Source organism: Aulonocara sp. 'chitande type north' Nkhata Bay, linkage group LG15 (assembly GCF_057382095.1).
Source record: "Aulonocara sp. 'chitande type north' Nkhata Bay isolate Kocher_YH1m ecotype deep benthic linkage group LG15, A_spYH_male_GT1.1, whole genome shotgun sequence".
Taxonomy (NCBI): domain Eukaryota; kingdom Metazoa; phylum Chordata; class Actinopteri; order Cichliformes; family Cichlidae; genus Aulonocara; species Aulonocara sp. 'chitande type north' Nkhata Bay.
The window spans coordinates 36,107,516-36,132,194 of NC_141358.1; the positions used below are offsets into that span (position 1 = coordinate 36,107,516).

At 39.6% G+C, this 24,679-nt stretch overlaps 2 protein-coding genes across 3 annotated transcripts; both read left to right on the forward strand.

Annotated features, from left to right (window-relative positions):
- The first annotated feature begins 1,985 nt into the window (after positions 1-1,985).
- On the forward strand, positions 1,986-13,500 carry slc5a5 (solute carrier family 5 member 5). The gene is made up of 16 exons (XM_086263211.1): positions 1,986-2,087; positions 2,261-2,685; positions 3,286-3,351; positions 3,530-3,581; positions 4,343-4,410; positions 4,845-4,999; positions 5,114-5,254; positions 6,319-6,448; positions 6,822-6,910; positions 7,254-7,366; positions 7,465-7,535; positions 9,352-9,438; positions 10,085-10,287; positions 10,404-10,501; positions 10,653-10,738; positions 12,448-13,500. Exons 2-16 carry the CDS (start codon positions 2,320-2,322, stop codon positions 12,550-12,552), a joined length of 1,830 nt encoding a protein of 609 aa, XP_086119337.1. The 5' UTR covers positions 1,986-2,087; positions 2,261-2,319; the 3' UTR covers positions 12,553-13,500.
- A 3,694-nt stretch (positions 13,501-17,194) lies between these two features.
- On the forward strand, positions 17,195-24,182 carry ift38 (intraflagellar transport 38). 2 transcript variants are annotated; one of them, XM_086263212.1, is made up of 13 exons: positions 17,195-17,324; positions 17,817-17,884; positions 18,004-18,115; positions 18,293-18,377; positions 18,479-18,658; positions 21,394-21,489; positions 21,726-21,809; positions 21,910-22,043; positions 22,133-22,274; positions 22,424-22,496; positions 22,602-22,712; positions 22,964-23,013; positions 23,814-24,182. In XM_086263212.1, the coding sequence occupies exons 2-13, from the start codon at positions 17,863-17,865 to the stop codon at positions 23,988-23,990; spliced, it is 1,266 nt and encodes a 421-aa protein (XP_086119338.1). In that variant the 5' UTR covers positions 17,195-17,324; positions 17,817-17,862; the 3' UTR covers positions 23,991-24,182. The 2 variants fall into 2 exon arrangements, with proteins under 2 accessions (XP_086119338.1, XP_086119339.1); XM_086263213.1 differs by having other exon boundaries at positions 17,321-17,417.
- The last annotated feature ends 497 nt before the right edge of the window (positions 24,183-24,679 follow it).

The window sequence follows — 24,679 nt, forward strand, 5'->3', positions numbered from 1 at the left end:
CCCTCTCAGTAGTGCAGACTGGATGGTGTCGAGAAGACAAAAACATGATCCTCAAAGTGCTCCATGCCTGCTCTAGGTGAGAGAGGGAACGGTGGTGGTGCAGGATGAGCCTTTCCATGGTCTTCATCAGGTGAGAAGTCAAAGCCACAGACTTGAAGTGGTTGGGCTCCCTGGGGTGTGCGATCTTTGGCACCAGAACCACACAAGAAGTCTTCCACAGTTCAGGAAACCTTTCCAGACTCATGTTCAGGCTAAAGATGTGTAGGCTAAAGATGTAGCTCAGGTGGCAGAGCAGGTCAGCCACTAATCAGAGGGTCGGTGGTTCGATCCCAGGCTGCCTCCTGGCTGCATGCCAAATATCCTTGGGCAAGATAATAACCCCATGTTTGCCTACTGGTGGTGGTCAGAGGGCCCGTGGCGCCAGTGTCCTCTGTCAGTGCGCCCCAGGGCAGCTGTGGCTACAATGTAGCTTGCCATCGTGAATGTGTGTGTGAATGGGTGGATGACTGGATATGTAAAGCGCTTTGGGGTCCTTAGGGACTAGAAAAGCGCTATACAAATGCAGGCCATATGGAGGAGGGCTGAGGGAACCTCAGGGGTTGGGGAGGTGGTAAGTGGTCCAGAGTCAAATCTGTTGAAAAACAGATTCAAGTCGTTGCTCACCACTGCTCAATAGACACTGTGGCTCCTCTATTGTCCTAGAAGTGTCCAGAGATTTCTTTCAGCAGGGCCTTCAGGTCTTCTTGTACCTTCTTGGTAGAAACTAGTGGTGCAACGGATCAAAAGTCTCATGGATCGGATCACGTTTTTTTCGTCACAGATCGGATCAATTTTCGGATCAGCAGAAAAAAAAGAAGACAAAAATTTAACTCGCTATTTACTTATTTAAACAACGCGGTGACTTACAGGTTCTCTGGATGTGGTGATGAAAATTCCCAAAGGGAGTAGAAGACATGGAATTACTCTACAGGTTGTAGTTCAAATAAAAGATGACCAAGAGAGTCGGGGGAAAAAGCTTAAAACACAAAGAAAAATAAAAATAAAAGAAAAACGAGCTGGGAGCTGAGGTAACAAGCTGCCTGTGGCCCCATCTTGGAAAAAAAAAAAAGCTCACCTTCAGACGCTTTCTGTGCTGCTGAAGTAAAGTCAGGTTTTGCGTGCTTAGCAGGAGTTGCCGCGGTGTTATCCATGGATGATGAACAAGGATCACTCAGAAGTGTTCGTCTATGCTCTCGTGTCAGGCGCTTCAGCTGATAGTTTTTTCTCCCCAGGACATAGCTTACATATTATTGTAATATTCTTGTCTGCTTGTTTCAGAAAAGTGAAGAGACGGGAATATGTCCATTTAAAAAAACAGCCACACACTTCAGCCGAGTCCGACATCTTCCGCTTTAGAATACGACTATGCAGCAAACTGGCGTGAAATGACGTGCACCTGCACTACAGCGATGTTAAATCAGCAGAGTTTACTTCTACGTTTAGAAGATAAATTATTGAAATTAAATAATGATATTCAGCGGGTTTAATTATTTTACAATGTAACACAAGCACTTTGTAAGTAACTGTAATTAAAATACCTAAAAATGAACAGTAATTAGTTATATATATATATATATATATATGTGTGTGTGTGTGTGTGTGTGTGTGTGTGTGTGGTGGGGGATGCTGTCGCATTGTAAACAGTGTAAGACTTAAGACTGGTTAAAATGATTTCACAACATGTTAAAAACAAGTCTAAGCACAGCAAACTGCATGTGGTTTCCTGTTTTATTTCACGTTCATGCAAGAGGGTGACACATGAAACACTTATCTGACTTTGATCATCCTATACTCTGCTACGACAGGGGCCAGGTCCTGCACAGCTTGCATTTCTGTTAGGGCTAATAGAGAATTCACACCTGTGGCCAATTTAGAATTACCAATTATGCCCGGCCCACTAACTGCAAGTGTTAGACTGTAGGAGGAAACCAGACTACCTGGAGAAATCCCAAGCAGACACACAGAAACACATGACAAACACAAAAGCTCTACAGTGAAAGGCAGCAGCCAGATTATGAATTTGAACGTAGGAAACTTCTTGCTGTGAGGTAACAGCGCTGCCACCATGCCGCCCAAATCAGTTTTCAAAAATGTTGCATTTAGTTGACTTTAAGAATTCTCACAGTGTTTATATTTAAAATACATTAATATGAATTTAAAATGACTTTTTCAAACTTCAGGAGTTGTTTGGTTACTAATTGGATGTAATTCCCGCTGACAGATTCACCAAACATCCTGACTGTGGAGAAATCTAGAGGGCTGAGATTATCAAACTCAATAATGGAAGGCCAGTCTGCTAGTGAGCCATCCGGACCAGGTTTTGTTTTGGCTGACTATGCAGTCTTTGCTGCCATGTTATTGGTTTCTGTGGCGATAGGACTTTTCCAGGCCCTGAAGAAAAGGCCAAGAGAAGCAACTGCTGACGACTTCTTCACTGGGGGCCGGAGCTTGCCAGCGATTCCTGTTGGCTTGTCTCTCTGTGCCAGCTTCATGTCAGCAGTCCAGGTTCTGGGTGTTCCTTCTGAAGGTTTTCGCTATGGCTTCAAATTCCTCTACATGTGCCTCGGACAAAGCATCAACTCCTTGCTGACAGCTTACCTGTTCCTGCCGGTTTTCTTTCGACTGGGCATCACCAGCACCAATCAGGTTCTAATGACCTAATAGTCATTGCCTCATTTATTTTATGAAGGAAATGAGTATATTTCAGTCTTCTGAATTGTTTTAATTCATTCATGATGCACATAATTATATTTAGATGATTCTATGTAACATAATTCTGCGAAACCCTTTCACACTAAGATAAATTGCTATGGAAATATCCCTTGCATGTCACATGTCTATATAACAAACTTTCATTGTGAATTGCAAATTTTGTATGTTTTTTTTTTTTAAATTAAATCACATATTTCTTATATTTCATATGACCTCATTGCAATGATTAACAAATAAAAATTAACAAATTCAAAAGTTTATAAATATGCATTACATTGTGCAATTATCAAAGTAACAGGAGCAATAATTTTATTTGCCACTGATGATTGAGTGGCTGCTAATTTTAGAACAATATAATAAAAATAGTTTGATTTGAGGATTTTTATTAACGAAACATGACAATGTATTTATCAACAGCGAAGTAATAGAATTTATCTGACCAAGTGTTGAAAGGTGCCTGTAGTCCTTCAAACATGGTGAATATAGGGGGTGAAGAAGGATGAGGTTATAACACCGACCATCTGCCTGTCACAGTATCTGAGGATGAGATTTGGCAGAGGGATGCAGCTGCTGGGGAGCATTCAGTTTCTCGTTGCCACGGTAAGACAGACAATGTAATGTTCTCTGTTGGATTGAAGAATTTGGAGCTCACAAAGACATTTTTTATTTTCAAATTCTTCTCATATTTATTCATCTTCAGGCAAACCTAGAGGCTTCAATCCTTTAACCCAGTGTTTATCACCTTTTTGCTGCTTTGCTTGAATTTCCTCTCTCACAGCTGCTTTACACAGGGATTGTCATCTACGCGCCAGCTTTAATTCTGAATCAAGGTAGGTGAGGTCTAAACATGGTCCTCTGTTTTCATAGGATATTTTCATTTATTTGACACTTATTTGTCATACTGGAGAACACGTGTGTATTTATAGCACCAGACGTTTTGCTCCTTATCAGTGTTGACTCAGCTAAACCGTTTATTTCTGAGAAGAGGATGTGTGGAATAAATTTAAGGGAAATATGTGTTACAAAAATGAATGTTTAAACAGTGATAAGAAATATCTGAACAGTGATAGGAAAGGGTGACATTAAACCTGACACTAAGACCTGCTGCACTGACTTTTTATGAAACTTTTTAATTAAGTATCTTTGCTCAAAACTCAAGAAGGCAAATTTAATTACTGTATGTATGATATTTAGTACCGTCTTTTAGTACTTTAGTTCTTTAGTACTGTCTTCTTTCTCTCTCCCCGGTCGTGGGAGATGGCCCCGCCCCTCCCTGAGCCTGGTTCTGCCGGAGGTTTCTTCCTGTTAAAAGGGAGTTTTTCCTTCCCACTGTTGCCAAAGTGCTTGCTCATATGATTGTTGGGTTTTTCTCTGTATGTATTATTGTAGGGTCTACCTTACAATATAAAGCGCCTTGAGGCAACTGTTGTTGTGATTTGGCGCTGTATAAATAAAATAACTTGAATTGAATTAGTACCAGAAATAATTTTTACTTTTTTACCATAAATTTGTGGATGGTTTTCACACATTATTAATGACTGGTTCTTGTAGTTTACAAATAAAGCTGTTGTTTCATTCACTGTTTTTGTAGCTACTGGACTCAACATATGGGCATCCCTATTTTCTACTGGGCTCATCTGCACCTTGTACACCACACTGGTAAGAAGACTGCTTTAATATTCTCATCAAACAAGTAAGCATGCAGCATCAGACCACCACCTGTTTCAGAGTTCAGTGTTCATTTAAAAATGCCTTGTTGGCTCATTTGTGCAGGATGTATTTCAAAATAAGATGCCTAAACAAAAATAAAATGTAAACTAAGTTGTCTAGATAAAACTAGCAGATTATTTTGGTTTTGGGGGATGTTTTTTCTCGTGGTAGATGTCTTTTAACCTCAGACTTCTCTGAGAATAAAAATGCTGTTACTGTATATCTAACACAGAGCAGTAAACTTAAATCAGAGATTAAAACACAAACATTCAGCTGACATCGTGTTTCAGGTTTTGTATTAAGTTTTAACTCCGTACACAAAGTTATTAAGGTGCAAACATTTGTCTCATGCTCTGTTTCTGTCTCCTCTCATCTCTGTATAGGGTGGAATAAAAGCTGTGATCTGGACTGATGTATTCCAGATCATTGTCATGTTGTTGGGCTTTGTGGCCATTTACATCCATGGCACAGTCCTGGTTGGTGGTCCGGCACAAGTACTGAGGATTGCAAACAATGGATCACGCATTAATTTTAATGAGTAAAAAACATTTTTAATTATGAATGTCTTTATAAATGTACATTAGTGTGCGACTACATCTTGATACAAAAAGACTGAACAAGTCACTGCAAATGCTACTTGGATCTTCCACAGTTTTAGCTTTGACCCACGGCATCGCTACACATTCTGGAGCCTCTCTGTTGGGGGTGCATTGGTTTGGCTGTCCATGTACGGAGTGAACCAAGCACAAGTCCAGCGATACATCTCCTGTCGATCAGAGAGAGCGGCCCAGTGGTGAGTGAACACCTACATGCTGAAACAGACAGACTATGACACAAGCATAGTATCCATGAAATCTGATTATGTTTCAGTTATAATAGCTGAAACGTAACCAACCACTGAAAAGCCATGCGACAAGACAAGGAAGAGGTCAGAGTTTCAAATAATAAGGTCAGCATGTGTTTAACTAACCCCATGAGCCAAGAGCTCAGGCTTCAGACTGGCTCTGCATGATGTCAGTCAGAGGGGATGTCCCCAACATGGTTGTCTCACACACACAGATTAACAAAATGGACCTGTAGCCTAAAAGTTGCCAGTCTGAGGCCAGTTTACTGTTGGTGCTATGGGCTGACCATAGATGCTATTGTAGCCATGTATACATTGTCTCAAAATATGTTGCATCAAACATTGTTGTGGCTCTACAGTTTGCATCATTACTCTGCTGTCGTTCATCTTTTTAAATGTGCTATTCTCTGACTGCTTTTGTGCCATTTCCCTGTTTCTGATTTTTCAAAACTCTCCAACTTTGGACTGAATAGCCTCGTCTTCTAAAATCCTCATGAAAGCTCTGACATCTTTGTTTATCTAATGGTTTAAAATAGCTTTAATAAGAAGACTTTTGTCATTTAATTATGGATGCAAGGTAGATTGTTTCACAGTGACTCCCTCAGGACAGTATCATTATTTTCCAGGTGTCTGCTATTGTGGTCCTCATTCATGTTTTCTCAAAGTGAGAGGACTGTCCAGGTCTGATAGTTCAGGCACTAGTTCTTCTTAATAGGCACTTGATATTATAAAGCATTGTTGTCCTACAGACATTACATATCCATCGATTTGGGTTTTTTAATTATGATATTTGCATGTACATATACTGATTACACTTAAGAAGGAATGTGTTATTATGACAATGAACATCTCCATATATTAACCAGCAATTCTTTGTAATGTAAATTTACTTCCAAGCATAGATGGATATCTAATTCAAGTTTTAGATTAAAATTTATAATAACAGTTTTTCACTTTTCCCACACCAGTAAGTAGGAAGTGGAAACAGTCATCATGTTTGGTTTCATTTTCAGGGCACTGTTTGTGAACCAAGTGGGTCTGTGCCTCATTGTGAGCAGTGCAGCAACCTGTGGCATCGTCATGTTTGCTTTTTACAACACGTGTGATCCACTGAAGTCTGGGAGGATTTCTAAACCTGACCTGGTAATCAGATTACTTTCATTTTGTACTGAGCAACGAAATATTTAATGAGTCAGTTTTAAGATGTTTCTTGAGATGCAGACATTTGTTCTTAGCTAAACTCATTTTATTGTTAAATTAGGCTAATGGCTAAATGGAATATTTTACTTAGTTGCATATTGAGGTATACAGTAAATATCCATATTGTACAAGGAAAAAAACAAACAAACAAATACGGACATTTCTATTATCTCAGCAGGGCCTTTATGTGGCCAAGACTGAATACCACTAATAACTAGTGTGTTTTGGTATGCTCGTATGTTACATGCCAGTATGTACCTGTTTATTGTTGGGGTTTTTTTTTTTGGTTTTTTTACTCTTTATGCATCTGATGAAGCTTATGCCGTACTTTGTGCTGGACATATTCCAAAATTACCCGGGCTTCCCAGGTCTTTTCCTCGCCTGTGCATACAGCGGGACTTTGAGGTATCCAAATCTACGTTTCTTTAAACCTTACCTGAAGCAGGTATGTCCCTCACATTACAAGGAGCCAGCATAAATAACTTCGCTTGAGACATTTCGTAACTTGTGTGATGGTTTAAGGCTATTTGAGGTTTAAAGACAGAAAACTCTTCAGTCTTCAAGTGAATGTGAGGAAATATCAGACTAAACTACATATCCTCTGTTAACATCTAACATTCATCATATGCATGTTACATCTTTTACATACTGTATACATATATATTACACATTTTTATGCACAAGAAAGAACCATCAAATAATGAGCTGCCGCTATGAGATTAATGTTAATCAAGCCTCTTTTTAACAGTACGGCTTCCACAAGCATCAATGCCATGGCTGCGGTGACGATTGAGGATATCCTGCACCCCTATCTGCTTCACATGACACAGAAGAAACTGATGCTGGTTTCCAGAGGATTGTGTAGGCTGACTATACCACTTACTGCTGTAATGTTTTAGTCCCAGATTCTTAGAATAAGTCATATTCGGCAATAATGCATTTTGAACCTTTTCTCTAAGCACTCCTGTATGGTGGTGGTTGTATCTTGGTGGCTGCACTCTCCTCCCTAGTGAACTGGGGAGTTCTTCAGGTAACAATATCATAATCAATCATTTTACCAAAGATTTTTGCAATTTTTAACAAAAATGATAAAACAATAGTTGTTGTTATACAACTATTGTTGTTGTCATACATGAAACCCAGATAATGTTGGAAGACTGTGTAAAAGTTGCAGTTTCAGATATGCCACACACAGCAGGAGGTATTTTGAAACTTCAGAAATGTTAGATGCACTTTTCTCACATGGGCACCGTAATTCAGGCATGCAGTGCATATGTAAGAGATATAAGACAGTTACATTTTTGTTTCAAATATTTTTATTGAGAGCAAGTATCATGATTGTAGTTTTTACAAATTGACATAACATAGCTTATGCTCCTTTTTTTCTCTAAACTAACAAGGCAAATGATTAAACAACAACAACAACAAAAAAAAAAAAAAAAAAAAAAAAAAAAAAAAAAAAAAAAAAAAAAAAAAAAAACCCGCAGTCACCCATAAGGGGTCCCAATACCCCGGCTGTCGGCAAAAGGGAAGAGAAACAAGTAAACAAAGTTTTATATTTTCCCAAGGTATATAAGTAAAGGGTGCCAGATTAATTCAAAATCTTTTACATTGTCATTCATACTATATCTTATTTTTTCAAGGTGAAGAGTGTTTATAAGTTCAGTAAGCCACATTTTTAATACAGGAGTCTCATTGCCTTTCCAAAGCTGCAGGATCAATTTCTTTGCAATAATCAAAGCATATGCCATAAACCTTTTTTGAGAATGTTGTAAATTTTGTGTTTCGTTGGAAATCCCAAAGATGATTACTGTCGGATTTGGTTCAATCTTACTTTTAAAAATATTAGACATATAAGTAAAAATATCATACCAAAAACCCTGAAGCCTTGGACATAGTGCAAAACAATGTAACAGATTTCCATAGTGTATCTTGCATTTTTCACAGAGGGGGGAACACTCTGGATACATTTTGTGAAGTTTTTCCCTTGAATAGTGTAGTCTGTGTATAATTTTGTACTGAATTAAACAGTGACGGGAATTAATAAAAGGCGTATTTATGTTGTGTAAGGCCTCCTGCCAGAAATCTTCTGATAGGAGAGTCCCAAAATCTTTTTCCCACTCCTCTTTGATTGAAGTAGTTGAAGGTATACTCATCTCCTGTATTGAATTATAAAATAATGAAATTCTCTGTTCAAACCCCCTTCCATCACTAAGACATCTGTCCAAAGGATCGGACGATATGTTTTCAAATTGTGGCAGGTATGTACGGATATAGTCTCTTAGTTGAAGATATCTAAAAAAATGACTGTGAGGCAATCCAAATCTATCTTTTAAATGTTGGAATGACATAAAAGTATCATTTAGGTATAAATCTTTTAATTTACAAATTCCCAATTCCTGCCATATATTGAAAGCTCCGTCTACACATGATGGAAGGAAAGAGGGGTTAGCTGTAATGGATGTACACATTGATAGTTTTTTCAATTTGAAGTGCTTAATTATTTGTCTCCAAATTTGTACGGTATTATAAATCACTGGATTCGAATTGTAATATGAGTTTGTCAAAAGAATAGGAGAGAGTAGTATTCCACCAACACAGTAAGGAAGGCAATCCTCCCGCTCCATCTGTAAGCCGTTAGGGAGTATTGCTGTGTCATCCAATAGAAGGGAAATTATTCTTAAATTTGATGCCCAGTAGTAGTACATAAAGTTAGGTAGTGTAAGTCCACCAAGACAGTTACATTTTTGACCTGAATAACTAATTACAGATAAGATTTATACTATACTCTGTAACAAAGTTTTTTGGGTTGATTTTCGAACGTACCATTTATCTTCCCTCTTTAGGGATCATTTACTGTCATGGGTGTGGTCAGCGGCCCATTACTTGGAGTGTTTATTTTGGGAATATTTTTCCCAGCAGCAAACAGACTGGTGAGTGACTGGTAAAGAAATTATCTACAAATACTTCCAAGAAGCACATGTACTTAGATTAAATTCACAGGTAAAAGCCAAACGACTTAAACAATGGCCTGAATTGTATTCTCTTTAATCTAAAAATATCAGGAGAATGTCTCAAACTAAATTGCATAATACTCGATGGAAATTTTGAAACGTATTTCTTGAAAATATAACAATTATTAACTTGAATGTTTGCCATGTATTAATGTAGACATCTATCTTATCTATTAAGGAAGACTTGGGTGTTAGTCACAGATCCATGATGAATCTGTGTTACTGTTAACACCACTCCTTTGTTCGGACACGTCACATAAAACATTTTAAAGCAGTAACTTTGTGAGCTCTAGTTTAATAGTGAAACAGTTAAAAAGCAGTTCACACTCATCGCTCTTGACACAGCACCTTGATATTGTTCTGTTAGCCAGACAACTTTCCCTGGAAATTTATCAGTGCACATATTTACTTTCTGAATTCCTTACATTTAAGGAGGTCCCACTTACGTGGAGTGTGTGTTACCTCACATGGGCCATTACTGTTTTTCACAGCGACACTGTGCTACAGGTAAACATTTTAGAAACCAGCTGGCCATGGATGCTCATTTGCTTTATCTGTGTTTCAGGGGGCATTCACGGGGATATTAGCTGGCTTCCTTGTCTCTATGTGGCTAGCTGTAGGTTCAACTCTGTATCCACCCAGTGAGGAGACCATGGGTGTCCTGCCCAGCTTAGCAGGTTCCTGTGAATCCATAAACACCACCCAGAGTAGCATAGCTATCGAAGACCAGCACTCTGTCTCCACCCGGCTTCACCCCAATAACCAGGGGTCAGTGAGTTCAGTGAGGCTTAAACGTACATGCTAGTTTATGATAATAATAATAATGATAATAATAATAATAATAGTAATAATAATAGTTGTTATCCTGTTTTTCCCAAAACTAGGGGCCTGTTAAACTTCTACTCCATGTCCTACCTCTACTTCGGTGCCATGGCAACTAGTTCAGTTGTACTTGTCGGTGTAATTGTGAGCTACGCAACAGGTAAAAAGCTGTTATTGTGTTTGTAAAACTGCTGATTCACAGTGCTTTTATTTGATTTCAAGATAATAAAAGTGCACACGCTTCAGATATGCCAAAGCAATCAAACAGTGCATTTAAAACATATTACGCCATTCTTTTTCTCTCAACACAGGCCCAACAAAGAGGGAGAACATTAAAGAAGGTTTGTTATGGTGGGACCTGAAAAAGAAGAAAGTGGAGGGTTCCCCTAAAAACAGAGTAAGTCCTGTATGACTGTCCTGCACAGTCAATGACTGTACTTTCCATAGTCCTTGTGCACAACCAGGACTATGGACTGTGCACAGCAGCCCTAAATACTGTTAGAACACGTGAAGGGGGCTCAAAGGATATTTTTTCCCACTGAGATGTCAGTTATGTTTACATGTATTACATTTGTCTTATTTCCATGGGAAAATGTACAAAAGAAAATGAATTTATTAATTAATCTGTTTTAAAAGGTAATTATTGCTTTATAACTCAACATGTGACTTCAAAGTGGAATATGGAATATGGTGTTAGTGTAAACACAGAAATTATGATCAGTCTGTTAAAGATTTCTTGTCCAAGAAGTTTTCACTTTCCCTTATTTTAAGTGTGTACTCATCAGCCATTTTGTTAGCTACACCTTGGAAGTACTAGGTCAGTTTTTTTGTTTTGTTTTGTTTTTTATCACAGTAGCCTTAATTCTTTATGACACAGATTCAATAAAGTGTTGGAAACATTCCTCAGAAATTTTGGTCCATATTGATGTGACAGCATCACACAGCTGCTGCAGATTATTCGCTGCAAATCTTCCCTTCCACCACATCCCAAAGGTGCTTTATTCTATGTTTATAACAGTAGAGGCCATTGGAGTACAGTGAACTCACTGTCACATTCAAGAAATCAGTGTGATCAGCAACGATACTCTGGCTGGCTGTGGGGATTAGACGTTGCTCTGTTGGTAATAAGTGGCCCAAAACATGACAAGAATATTCTTGTCCTTACACCATTACACGCCAAGTCTGAACTGTCAGTACAAAGCAGGATGAATCCATTCTTTCATGTTGTTTACACCAAATTCTGATCCTAAAATCTGAACGTTGCAGAATGTTGTTCTTAATAATAATAATGGATACTTTATTGATCCCCATGGGGAAATTACTTGTTTTTCTCTGCATTTGACCCATTCACTCAGTGAAGCAGTGGGCAGCCCACTAAGCAGGCGCCCGGGGAGCAGTGTGTAGGGACGGTACCTTGCTCAGGGGTACCTCAGGGTAGCCGTTAAGTGGATTCGAACCGCCGACCTTCCGATCATGGGGCGACCACTTTACCTACTGAGCTATCCCTGCCCCATCCCTGCCCCAAGCTTAGGCAATCTTCTATTGCCTAAGCTTGGTGGGCAAATTTACAGGCTGTTTCCTGTTCTATGCTGACAGGAATAGAGGTATTCATTGTGGTCTTCTCCTGCTGTGTTGTGCTTTGAAAGATGCTCTTCTGCAAATCTTAGTTGTAGCAACTGATATTTGCGTTGCTGTCACTTTCCTATCAGCTGAAAGCAGCCAGCCATTCTCCTTTGACCTCTGACATCATCAAAGCATTTTCCCCCAGGGAACTGGGGGAACTCTTTCTCAGACCATTGTCTGTAAACTTTGGAGCTTGTTGTGTGGGGAAAATCCCAGCAAATCAGTAGTTTCTGAAATACACCACCTGACACTACAACATTTTTCTTTCCTATTCTTGTTTTGAATTTTAGCAGGTCGTCTTAACTGTGCTTACATTCCTAAATGCATTGAGCTGCTGCTACCTGATTGATTATACATTAGTTAAAAGCAGTTGAATAGGTGTAACAAAGTTAGTGCATAAAGAAGGTATTATTGTAGATTTGTGTCAGTCTCTTGCTTTATTTTTAAACTTTTTCTCTAACTGTGGTTCTGTTTTGTTTTCAGGAGGGAGACAAAGTGTCAGAAGAACTACAGTGTGTGTCTTTGATGACAATGAACAAGCAGGATGCAGGGGAAGGGGAAGGAGACCAAAGAGACAGCAGAAAATAAAGTCACTGCACAGTCTATAGCTGTTAGAAGACTACTGATCCCACTGGAACACATCACGGTGCTATCTTCTCTCTATCGGCACTAATAAATTTAGGTGTTGTTTTCATTTTCAAAGTGTTTCTCTCTATATATTTTGGTTCTAAGTCTGCCTCATATTTTAAGTTACACCTGTGCCAAGAAACTATAAGTGCAGACTATCAGAGGTGATGAAAGGCTCTTTCATGGGAACTCTCATTCTGGTATGTTCCATATTCCTAACAATGCACACCTGCACTTCAACCAGCATTAACCGACATGTGGGCAGGTACACGGGATATGCTTAAACTGTAATTCAACCCTTGCTTCCTCATTCAGCAATCATTTAACATCTGCTCGAATGAGCCTAAAACTTCCTCCTAAAGAATGAGGGGATTTTTCCCTTTAATAATGTACCAGTTATGACTTTCTACTTAACTGTGGACTGCAGGTGTACCTCTAAATAAACAAAGATCAATGGCTCAGTGGCTAAGATCAATTTTACACAATTATACAAAAAGACATCTGAGAAATAAAAAGAAAACCTTCGAAGCAAAAGTAACCCCATGTGTGTAAACAAGAAAAATAAAGGGGTAAAACAAGCTATTGTTCAGTTCAGTCCCCTCAGAGGTTGGAGTTCAGCTTTATTTCATTATGTTGCACTTGTTTTCTGCTGCCATGCAACATTACAAACACACCCCATTAGCACAACACAGAACACCCTCTTTGTACTGTCAGTTTCACACTTCACCCTAAATACACAGCAGATAAAACAAAATTCTACACCACAACACCTGTGACTGCATTCACACCTAAAGTCTCCTGACAGAAAGTGAACTGTTATTGCTGGGTATTTATTGGGTCGTGGTATTGACACGAACAGTGATATTTATTGTGAGATGTGTCCCTCTGGAATCTTGCGTGCAATAAATATACAACTAAATGAATAAACTTTAGTCTCAAAAATGAGACGAATGTAAGAAACAGGCTGAAGAGGATTGTTTTGTGTATGATGACCCCTGCTGATCATTTACAGTCACTAAAAAAAAATGCAGAAAAGCAAAACCACCCACACACACGCATGACTGCATCCATCATGGCTGCCAACTACACACAAATAAATGAGAACGAAAGTGCTTATAACACAGTAATTTCATTTATTGCATTTTAAATCAACCTTTCATCCATGGTGGCCTTACAAAAGTAAACATATTTCGTCACACTCCGATAAGCTGGCAGGAATGACTGTGGAGTTCAGTCTTTAAAGCGGTGAGGTTGTGCTTCCGTGCACGTTTGTCCTGAATCCCTCAAACGCCTCCATGTTGTCGCATGAGCTACTGGGTTTCTTCACCACTCATCGGCGGCCCTGTTAGAGTCCTCGTCGGCTACAGCACAGTCCAGGCGCTGCACACCGGGAAGCGCCAGGTCCCGTTCGTTAAGCTTTTCCAGAAACGACGAAAGGAGTCGTTTATTCAAATGGTCCGTCAGCGTCCTTTCCTCTTCGACCCGCTCCTTGGCCACGTTTCTATCCGGCTCCGCTTCCTCGGTTTCGGTATCCGCGCCAGGCTGCTGCGGAGGGCCGGACCGGTGGTTCAAGGACAAGACGTTCGACTGCTCGCCTTCCCCGGGCTCCTGCTCTGTCCAGCTCCCGCCGTCCGCCCCCGATTCGGTCTCCATCCGTGATATTAAAGTGGTCTGCAGGGCGGCATTCTCCAGCTCTTTCAGGCGCTTACTGTGGAGGCCGCAGGCTGGAAGTTCATTGCCAGACGAGTTGTTCTTGTTATGATGGGCCTCGCCGGTCTGCTCCATCATGCTCTGCGTCTCTTTCTTCTTCTGGGGGTTTAGCGGCCAGCTAGCGTCTTTGAATCTCACTACTGCCCTCTTCTGGAAGAGGCTTGCTCTAATCTCAGATTGGTTCCCTCCACTGCACTGTCCTGAATGCCCTTGCTGATACACGTTTTCTATCTTTTTTGGTGTTTCACTAAAGACTAAAGTGATGTTTGATTAGATTTTCAGCATGTTAAACTTTAGTCAGAAGAAGAAAAATATTACACATCCACAGATAATGATAACGCACCCTGCAGAAAAAACGCACCCTGCAGAAAAAACGAACAATCTGTCTGTCGGTATGCACATCAGTGAGGACCTCTCTTGGACCACCAACACAGCATCACTGGCCAAGAAAGCACTCCCACTCCCCTCCCTGCAAGACATTTACACCACTCGCCTCACCCGCAAAGCCATCACAATTGTCAACGATGCAACCCACCCCGCGCACTGTCTGTTCAGCCTCCTGCCCTCTGGAAAGAGATACAGAAGTCTCCGCTCCCACACTACCAGGCTCACCAACAGCTTCATCCACCAGGCTGTGAGACTGCTGAACTCTCTTCCCTCCCGGCTCCCAGCCAGCAGAATCACCAGATTGGCAGAAGTATAGGAAGACAGATTGGATTCTACCCCTCCCACGCACACTCTCCAACAAGGAAACACTCTCTGAACCATCCATCCATTCGCTTCCGCTTATCCTTTTCAGGGTCGCGGGGGGCACTGGAGCCTATCCCAGCTGTCATAGGGCGAGAGGCAGGGTACACCCTGGACAGGTCGCCAGTCTGTCGCAGGGCTAACACATAGGGACAGACAACCATTCGCACTCACATTCACACCTAGTGGCAATTTGGATTATCCAATTAACCTATCCCCACAAGTTGCATGTCTTTGGACGGTGGGAGGAAGCCGGAGTACCCGGAGAGAACCCACACAAACACGAGGAGAACATGCAAACTCCACACAGAAAGACCCCGGCCTGATGGTGGAATTGAACTCAGGACCTTCTTGCTGTGCGGCAACAGTGCTAACCACCGTGCTACCGTGCTGCCACTCTCTGAACCAAGAACTGGAAAACATTCCTGACTGGAAACAACTACCTCTGCATTGCAATTGCACACACACCTGCTGCTATATATTTTTAGTATTTCTTTTAGCACTATTTATATTATTATATTACTATTTATTATCTTATTGTTAGGGCTGTTTTTGTTGTGCATCTGCACCTTATTGTTGTCAATGTCTACGCATGGGACAGTGTGAAACGTAATTTCAATTCCTTTGTATGGCAAGTACATTTGAAGAAATTGACAAATAAAAGTATTCTATTCTATTTACTATTTTACACCTTTTATCATGGACGAAACAGGAAATTCTTTTCCTATATAAAGATAATTCAGGGTTTAGATGTTTACCTAAATGTCTTTACAATGACAGAAAGGGGAGTTTCGCTGGTTTCACTTGGTTCACTTACAATCAAAGTTAGCTGCACATGTCCCACAATGAAAAATCAGTTTGACATGCCTGCTCTACACACTTCACACAAATGCAGGAAAAATGCACTCTTCCACATTTCAATAAGACTTTTTATTCAAATGATAATTCTGAAGCATTTTATTTGACTTTTTCCATCTTGTGCTGCTTTACGTTCAACTAAAGATGCAAATACTGTGCTTTCCACTTTATATTTGAAAGTTTAGTTTAGGTTTCTACAGATATAATGTAAAAATCCAATGACTACAGTTATGTAGCCTAAACTATGGGGGGTGCTTCCCAGTCCAATCTGTCGTTTTTACTAACCACAATGTTCTTTTCTTTGCCAAATGATTAACACTTCTCTCCAGTGCCTGTTTCCATATACCTTTTATTCAAAAACTTTTAATTGGGTATTAATAGTTGCTTTTAACCAAAGTATTTCTTTGATATATTTTTAATACACCCACCTTTTTATGTTTTTGGCAAATGATTTGGTATTAACATGCAAATTATCTGCTTTGTTTTATGTTTTGGGACAGTGTGTAAAATGTAGAATTCAATGATTTTGGAAATCTCATAAGCCCACATTTTATTCACAATAGAACATAGAAAGTTTCCATTTATTTCTTTATTTTTTACAGTTGTGCCACAATGGCACACAACTACACTGTATAGAGTGGAATTGTGGATTTGACATCAACCTGAAATGCACACCTCAGATGTCCCTACAGTTCTTGGACATAATATCAAGGCTTAGGGTTGAATGACAACAGCATATAATAAATATGGCCCCTTGAAAGTAACACATCCTGTCTTGTTTTCTCCCATCTACTCGAATGTTTCTAACCCATGAACAGAAAAATCCTGAAACGTTTCAATGATGATTTTGGTTTCTTTGAATTATTGTAGAACACTCTTAAAATCCTGCTCACTGGTAACAATCCTATTGCCCACAGAGCAGAGTATAAATATAAAACTTCTTCACATTTTAAACCAATAATCTATGTGAATATTTTTTCTGATACCCTGTGATTGTTTCTTGTTTATACATTCCTCTTTTAGTTTGGTTTTTTTCATTTTCTTCCCAGTCACTGTGTTGGTTAGTTCCTGTGCAACCTTTGCAAACAGCGAGGGAAACATAAATTTTATAAGTGTAAAAAAAAAAAAGATAATAAAAGTATAGAAAACATATTCATAAAAGGTGTAAATTAAAAACCTTTTTAAAAACTTATTGTAGTGTAAAACAAGTGTACACTACTCCTACTTATATATATGTACAGCACAGTCTTGGTGATGCACACCGTGAAGTCCCCACCCCCTCGCCCACGGTTTGCGTAAGCTATTTTATCGCAGATAGTATTTTTGAGTGTATTGAGCTTCCGTAGAAGATTTTGGTTTCCATAGAGACCGTCTCTCATAGCGGCCACCGATCACTTAGCTTGGAACAACTAGAACAGGTAATGATGCCCGAAACACAACGTGTTACGTTTAATAACAGCTAACTTCATCGTTGAAAATATATATACTGTCTTTTCACTGATTAACCTAAGGTTAGCCAAAAACTACAAAAAGCGATAGCTTTCTACTCACTTAAATCCTGCTACGAGCTAGCTATGCTTTGTAGTCATAAACATGCTGCTTAAACCAAGATTAGGGTTCACATATAACATACGGTGTCCTGTGCGGGAATACAAATCAGCGGGGAAATCGTCGGTGATTCTATCACAGTTGGTTTTACAGTTTTTTAAAATAGTGACTGAAGTCTGTATTTTAGCATCTGCTGATATGCACAAAGTTTTATGTCGTGAATGATAATCACGTCAGCTCTAATTTAATAAACCCCAAACACTAAATTCTCACTGAAAACCTGCCAGTCTCGGAGAGAAACCTACGTGCACAGTCGGTAGCTCGTCTGCTGTTAACACATGCTCTTTCTTTTTTCCTGCTAGAGGACAAAGTGGTCTAAGCTTTGGCGCACAGTGCAATCGGCTGAAAATGTCTTTCCGAGATTTAAGAAGTAAGTGTTGTTTACTGTCTGCTCTTCGCTGTTTGTAGTGACCACTTTTTTGGTTTGTTTGTTTGTTTTAAGAAGATAACTGAGTGAGAAGTTAATTGGAGTTTTATGTTATGTGTCAGATTTCACAGAAATGATGAGGGCCTTGGGATATCCTCGCTTGATCTCTATGGAGAACTTCAGGACTCCAAATTTCTCTCTTGTGGCAGAAATCCTGAAATGGCTTGTGAAGAGGTATGCTTGAGCCTAAAAAAAGTCAAATTGTTTATCTAAATAATACTGCCACTGTTCTGTCCTCCACATTTTTCTGTCTGCATTTGGACACGGCATCATGGTTCTAGTGGAGGATACTGTGATATATTTTTGCTTTTCTTTGCCTTTTGCACCCTTTCATTCTTTTCATCCTTATAGATATGAACCTCAGAGTGATGTTCCTACTGATGTGGACACAGAAGCTGACAGGATATTCTTCATCAAGGCTGTGGCCCAGTTCATGGTGACGTATTCTTGGAAGTTTTTTATAGACTGTAGAGTTTATTCTTGGCAAATGAACGTCTGTTATTACTGCATCTTAAACAGTGTCTCCTTGTGTTCCAGGCAACAAAGGCTCACATCAAGCTGAACACTAAGCGTCTCTACCAGGCTGACGGCTATGCAGTGAAAGAGATGCTGAAGATCACCTCAGTCCTGTACAGTGCTATGAAAACCAAGCAGATGGCTCTGGGAGACAAAGTTGAGCAGGACAACAGCAAGTTCAAGTTTGACCTTGGCTCTCGGGTGAGGTGCAAACTACGCTGTGTGTAATGTTATGCCAGTTTTACTAAATCCTCAGTCACATACTTTATTTACATTATGAGACTCTCATTCCTGTGGAATTTAAAAAAGAAAATGGGCACTGGGTGACATTTAATTTGGGGAAGTGTTTGAAACCAAGATAAATTAAAGCAAACACCATATATGCAGTGTTTCAGAATGAAACAGCAATTCTTATTTCCTCACCAGAGCCACTTCTGCTAACTGCAGCTGTAAAATGTCTCAGCGATGAGCAAAGTCTACTAAATGTTCTGAGGATGCTGTGTATTCAGATCCCAACAACAAGTATAAAATTGTCAGTGTTAGCACGTTGTCTAATTAATGTGGCTAACACTAATAAATGGCTTTAATCTTATGAACAGCACAGGGCTGTAGGTTGTGTTTTTACATTACCTTTTGTGCTTCAGTGCAGGATAAATTGAGCTTTTTGCATTTACTTGCGTTTATGTTTCTGTTATTATACAATGGAACAACTGTGAATTGGTGACACAGACATGGCTGGTTAAGACTCTATTCACCAGCAGTCACTTCCAAACATTTTCCAAGCTGTTCATCTGCAAAGTATTGTGATAGAATCACCATGCACACAAATGTAAGACAATAGATACTTAGGTTTTGACGTAAACTGAATAATTAATGTTAGAAGCAACAGATTGTCTTAATTTTCCTTAAGATTGAGTCTTAGTACTAAATTGTATCCAGCTCTGACATGCAGTGCTGTGCAAAAATCTTTTTTGTACAATTCTAACAAGCTTAATTTTGTGTGACCACCTTTTATTCTTCAACACAGCCTGAACTCCGTTAGCCAAGTTTTCTTCTCATTTCTGAGTAATTCTCAGGAATAGTTCTCCAGGCTTCTTGAAGGACATTCAGTGTTTTTCTTTGAATGTTCACTGTCTTTTGTTTGGTTTTCTGTCCAGACGAGCCCACACTGCTTCAATAATGTTGAGGTCCGGGCTCTGGGAGGGCCAATCCATGGCTAATAAGTGTAATTTGTAGTCCTGTAAATGTGCCTGTCTTTTTCCACATTTCTGTTTTGACAGACAGTGATTTTTGTCTACTGTAGATGTGCTCCTATGCAGTCCAAGATCGAATGACCTATGTATCTGTCGAATGCTGACTGGCTGACAAGTTGGCCAGAAAAGGGAAGGAAGCAACAGGAGGGTTCAAAGGGAATGTGAGAACCGCAAAAAAAACTCTTCAAATATTAAAAAAATATATATAGTATGAGAAGTACAGACAGCGGCTGTAGTGGACACGTTTCATTGTTTTCAACACTCGGTTTCACTTCAGATTTTTTTATGTTACAACTTCACTCTTCTCCACTGCTGGCTGATGGACCAACAACAGAACAAACAAGAATTGCCTACAGACTAGTTGCACCACATACTTTGTAGGCTGTCTACATCAACAACAAAGCTCTCTGCAGGAGACGGGCCATCCAGGGACATAAATTCAAGAATATTTCTCCAAGCCCCTCAAAGGACATTCAGAGCTCTGCTTTGGATGCTGGCTGTCTTTTGTTTAGGTTTTCTGGCAAGATGATTCCACACTGCTTCAATAATGTTGAGATACGGGATCTGGGAAGGTCAGTTCATGTCTGATAGTGCTCCTCTGTTTTTCTTCTACACTGGCAGTGTGTTTGAAATCATTGCCATGCTAAAAAGGAAGTCGCTGACAATCAAACGCTTTCCAGATGGTATTGCATGGCAGATCAAAAACTGATGGTTCTTTTCTGTTCCCATTTTACTATAAATATTGACAAGATCCACATCACCACTGGCTGAAATGCAGCCTCCAACCATGACAGAGCCTCTACAGTGTTTTACACATGGCTGTAGACACTGCTGTACCTCTCTCATAACCCCTGAACATATTGGCAGTGATTCGCTTCATAAGACGTGTTGTCACTAATTTTTAGTGCAGGTCTTGTGTAATTTGTTATGCTTCAGCCTTTTCTTACTGAAGCTTTGGTAAACGATAGCTGCATTACTGAAAGGTCTCAGGTCTTGTATCATGTCTTTGCTGGATTTTCTTTTGTTTTATTCCTTAAGGACATAACTTTCAGACACTGTGCACCTTTTTTGGCCTAAATTATTTTTTTAGGCCTGTTGGCCTGGTTTCCTTAGATATGGCACATTTTCAACTAATAGTTCTTTTGTTGTTGCAAAAATCATTTTTTATGCCTGTCAAACAGTGTTTTTGTCTTTGACATTTTTTGTATTAAATTTTGCGACAGACTCTTAGTTATAAAGGTCTCAAGACCACTTTTGAAAATCCTAACAAGGGCTGGCTTCTTGGTAATAAAGCATATTTTTAAATGAAGGGTGGCTTTTGCACAGCTCTGTATACGGATGTATATCCAACACTTTAACCTGTGCTTTTCGTCCCACATCCTATGCACCGTCCCGCAAAAATAACAAGAGTACAAGTATAAATAGAAACAAGGATGTTTCTGCAGTGTGTGCTCTACAAGACTATAAATCAAGCTGTACAATAACCAGGTGGTATCTTTAATCTACACAAACCATATTATTTACTTTTTAATCTTTGCTTTATATCATTTAAAACATTGTTTTTACATGGAGATAGCTTTTTCTACGTGTTTGTTATTTTTTATTTTTAAAAATCAATATTATAGTAAATCCTTGGTAGAGGAAAAAACTTTCTGATTAGCTCTCACGTTGTCTTTATTCTAGATTTCAGATCTTAAAGCAGCTCGGCAGCTGGCGTCCGAGGTCACGTCCAAAGGAGCATCCTTATATGACTTACTGGGGAAGGAGGTGGACTTAAGGGTAAGGGGAAAACATGGATATGATTTTAAGAAACGGTGACTAACTTAACTAACATTTTAATGTTCAGCTGTTCAAATCTGAGTGCTGGTGAGCTCAGTAACATTTTTTTAATTTTTTTACAGTAAATATAATTTCAGATGAACGTAGTTGTACAATTATAGGGCTGTCTCTTTGAAAGACATCATTCAGTAGCACAGGGGTTTACTTTGCTGTCTTTATTTTCACTTTGCTCACAGGAAATGAGAAGTGCAGCCATTGCCAGACCTCTGGAGATCATTGAGACTGAAAAGGCCCTGAGAGCTGCCATCAAGGAGGTTTTGGTCTGTAATTTTGGTAGCAGATTTCAAAATTCACAGGGGACATGCTTATACCTCCCAAGTACCGTAATACTGACTTTGTTGCTATGTCTTTGTGTTAAAGAAAAGTGTGGATAAGACCAAAGACATGCTGAATAACGTTGTTTCCGATGAGGCCACTCTGGATGGCAAGATAGAAAAGAAGAAGCAGGAGTTGGAGAGGAATCGGAAGAGGCTCCAGACCCTGCAGAGTGTCAGGTGGGTATGAAGTTTTCTCTCCTCAACTAAAAACAAGTCTTTAAACAAAACTTAGACAAACAGGTTATTGTTCTTCCTTAACCTCTTAGACCAGCGTTCATGGATGAATACGAGAAGATCGAGGAAGATCTGCAGAAACACTATGAGACCTACGTGGAGAAGTTCAGAAACCTCTCCTTTCTGGAGTCTCAGCTTAATGAGTACCACAGACTGGAACAGGAGAGGTTTGAGGTGCGTGAATATACAATATGCAAAGCATTTTTTCTCAAATGTTCTACAAATGAATGTCCCATAAAATTGTATGACTAACATTCATACAATTTGTCCCAGTCATGCACATGCAAACTTTATGTCTGTGTTATTTTCTTTCTCCGCTGCAGGAAGCTGAAAACACTCTGAGGTTAATGCAGAGCAAACTGAGAGAAGAGGAAAGGGAGCTGATGAAGAGTTCCTGTAAGATAAACAAACACAGAGTTAAAGACAAAAACCTGTCGCACAATCCCATCCAAACCTTTCTATAACTTTTCACACTACTTTCACACGATATGTCGTCTACAGTGAAAGACGAGGACTCGGACATAGACGTTCCCGAGGATGAAGGTTCAGACAGTGACATGGAGGAATTGCGTCCCGCTAAGCCACATCTCACACGAAATGGCCTCATGACAGGTATGCAGACTGGGGATAGCCACATCCATGTTATGATCAATTCTCACCTGCATAAAGTGAAGCCATTATTTAAGTAGATGGTCTGGTTGTTTACTGTGTCTAAGTGCTTTCTATCAAACATCACACACATTCATGCTGCAGTGTTTAATGTAGACACTGATTGGTTCTCAAAAAACCAAAGAACATCAAGCCATGCAATAACAACACCTTTCACGTTCCTTGAACATTGCCTCCTTGTGTCCCTCCTTTAGGCAGAGGAGCACGTTTCATCGGGAACATGCAGGGTGGTGACAGTGATGAGGTTAGTAATCTTTTAACTTCCTTGGTTTCTTTTTCTCCTCTTTTGCTGAGCTATACTTGAGTTCTTTTGTGTTGATTTTGGCTTGCAGGTGTCCCAGATGGTGCTCACTGCTCATGACTTGCACTTTAACCTTTATCTGTCATTTCTAGCTGATTCTCCTGTTCAATCTCTGATCAGTTTCTTCCCCGTTTTCGGTTTCCAACTTGTTATCTAAGGCCCTTTTAGCTGTTTCCAGAACATCATTCCCCCATAAGAAAAAACACCGGAAAGGAAAGGTTTGTGCCGGACCAAGATCTAGTTCACTCCCCTTTTCCTCTTCGTGCATCTAAAAGAAAAATCCATTCTCAAATCCTCATACAGTAGGGAATATCCCACATGACATAGCCTGATGATTATGTTCAAGCTACTCCAGACAGAAAAGCAGAAGTGGATCCAAAGCCTTTGTAAAGCCCTTTTTTAAACATTTATTTCTGTTATTTCCATTACCAGTCTTGTGATTTCATTGTACACTGATGTAGCTACAGGCATAGAACTGTTTCTCATCCAGAGAAGATTTTAACCATTTCATTTTTTAACTATGATGGTGTTTCTGAGTTGGATTACAGGGTGGATTTTTCATGTACTGCAGGAGCTCCCTTTAAACGAGTCATGGACGTGGTTATGCCCCCCCACACCCAAATCCCTTTTCTGATGAACATAGCGATTTCTGTTGTGGTTTCACGTTTTGTGTTGGAAATATTTTCAGTCGTGCATTGGACTGGACTCTAATTGTTGTGGTCATTATTCACTGCTGTTCCCAGACTGAAGATAGTGAGATTGATGTGGACGAGGATGATGAGGAAGATGACGAAGGTGAGGAGGAGGAGAGCAAGGATTTGGAGGACGAGAGCTTGGGGGACCCCATATCCAGGGGTCCTCGACCCTCAAGAGGGGGTATGAGGCCCCCCCTGCTTGAGGAAAGTGACAATGACTTCTGAATAAAGAACACTCACACATGATGAGCTCCAGCTAGTTTTTATTCCAGCTCTAGTTAGACCGTCCAAGAAATATGCATTATTGTTTCACAGCGTGCTGTTTTTGAAACTTAATTGTCAATATAGTTCATGTTCTTTGATATTTGAGTAAAATATTTGTCATAATAAAATATTAAATATTTTATTTTAACATGTCCTCTGTGTGTTGTGACATTTTATTATTCTCTGAGAGAGTCAACCATATTTTGACATTTTATACTTTATATGGCACAACATTTGAGTAGTTTTCACACCTCTGTAGCCATTAAATAAATGACTGACTAGTGGTGAAGAATCTTTTAGGTTTTTTTTTAGTTTATGTGCTCAAAATATGACAAAAAATAGACATATAGGGATAAATGAAAGGTGGAGAAAAAAAGAAACTTGCAATTCTGAAGATTTGCAGCAGTCAGTGCTTGATATAAGTATGTAAGGTCCATTGATTACCTACAGTGATGCAAAGTGTGGTGAGGTGGATTAAAAAACAAACCTCATTTACCCTGGACATTAAAGACAAAGCTAAGAGGGCCACAGTCAAATGATAAAACTGGGTTTACCTGTATTAGCCAACTGGCTGATCTACACCATGGCTGCAGTGATCATGGAGATGCTTGGCTACAAGATGAACAGCCACAAAGAGTAGTATCCTCCAT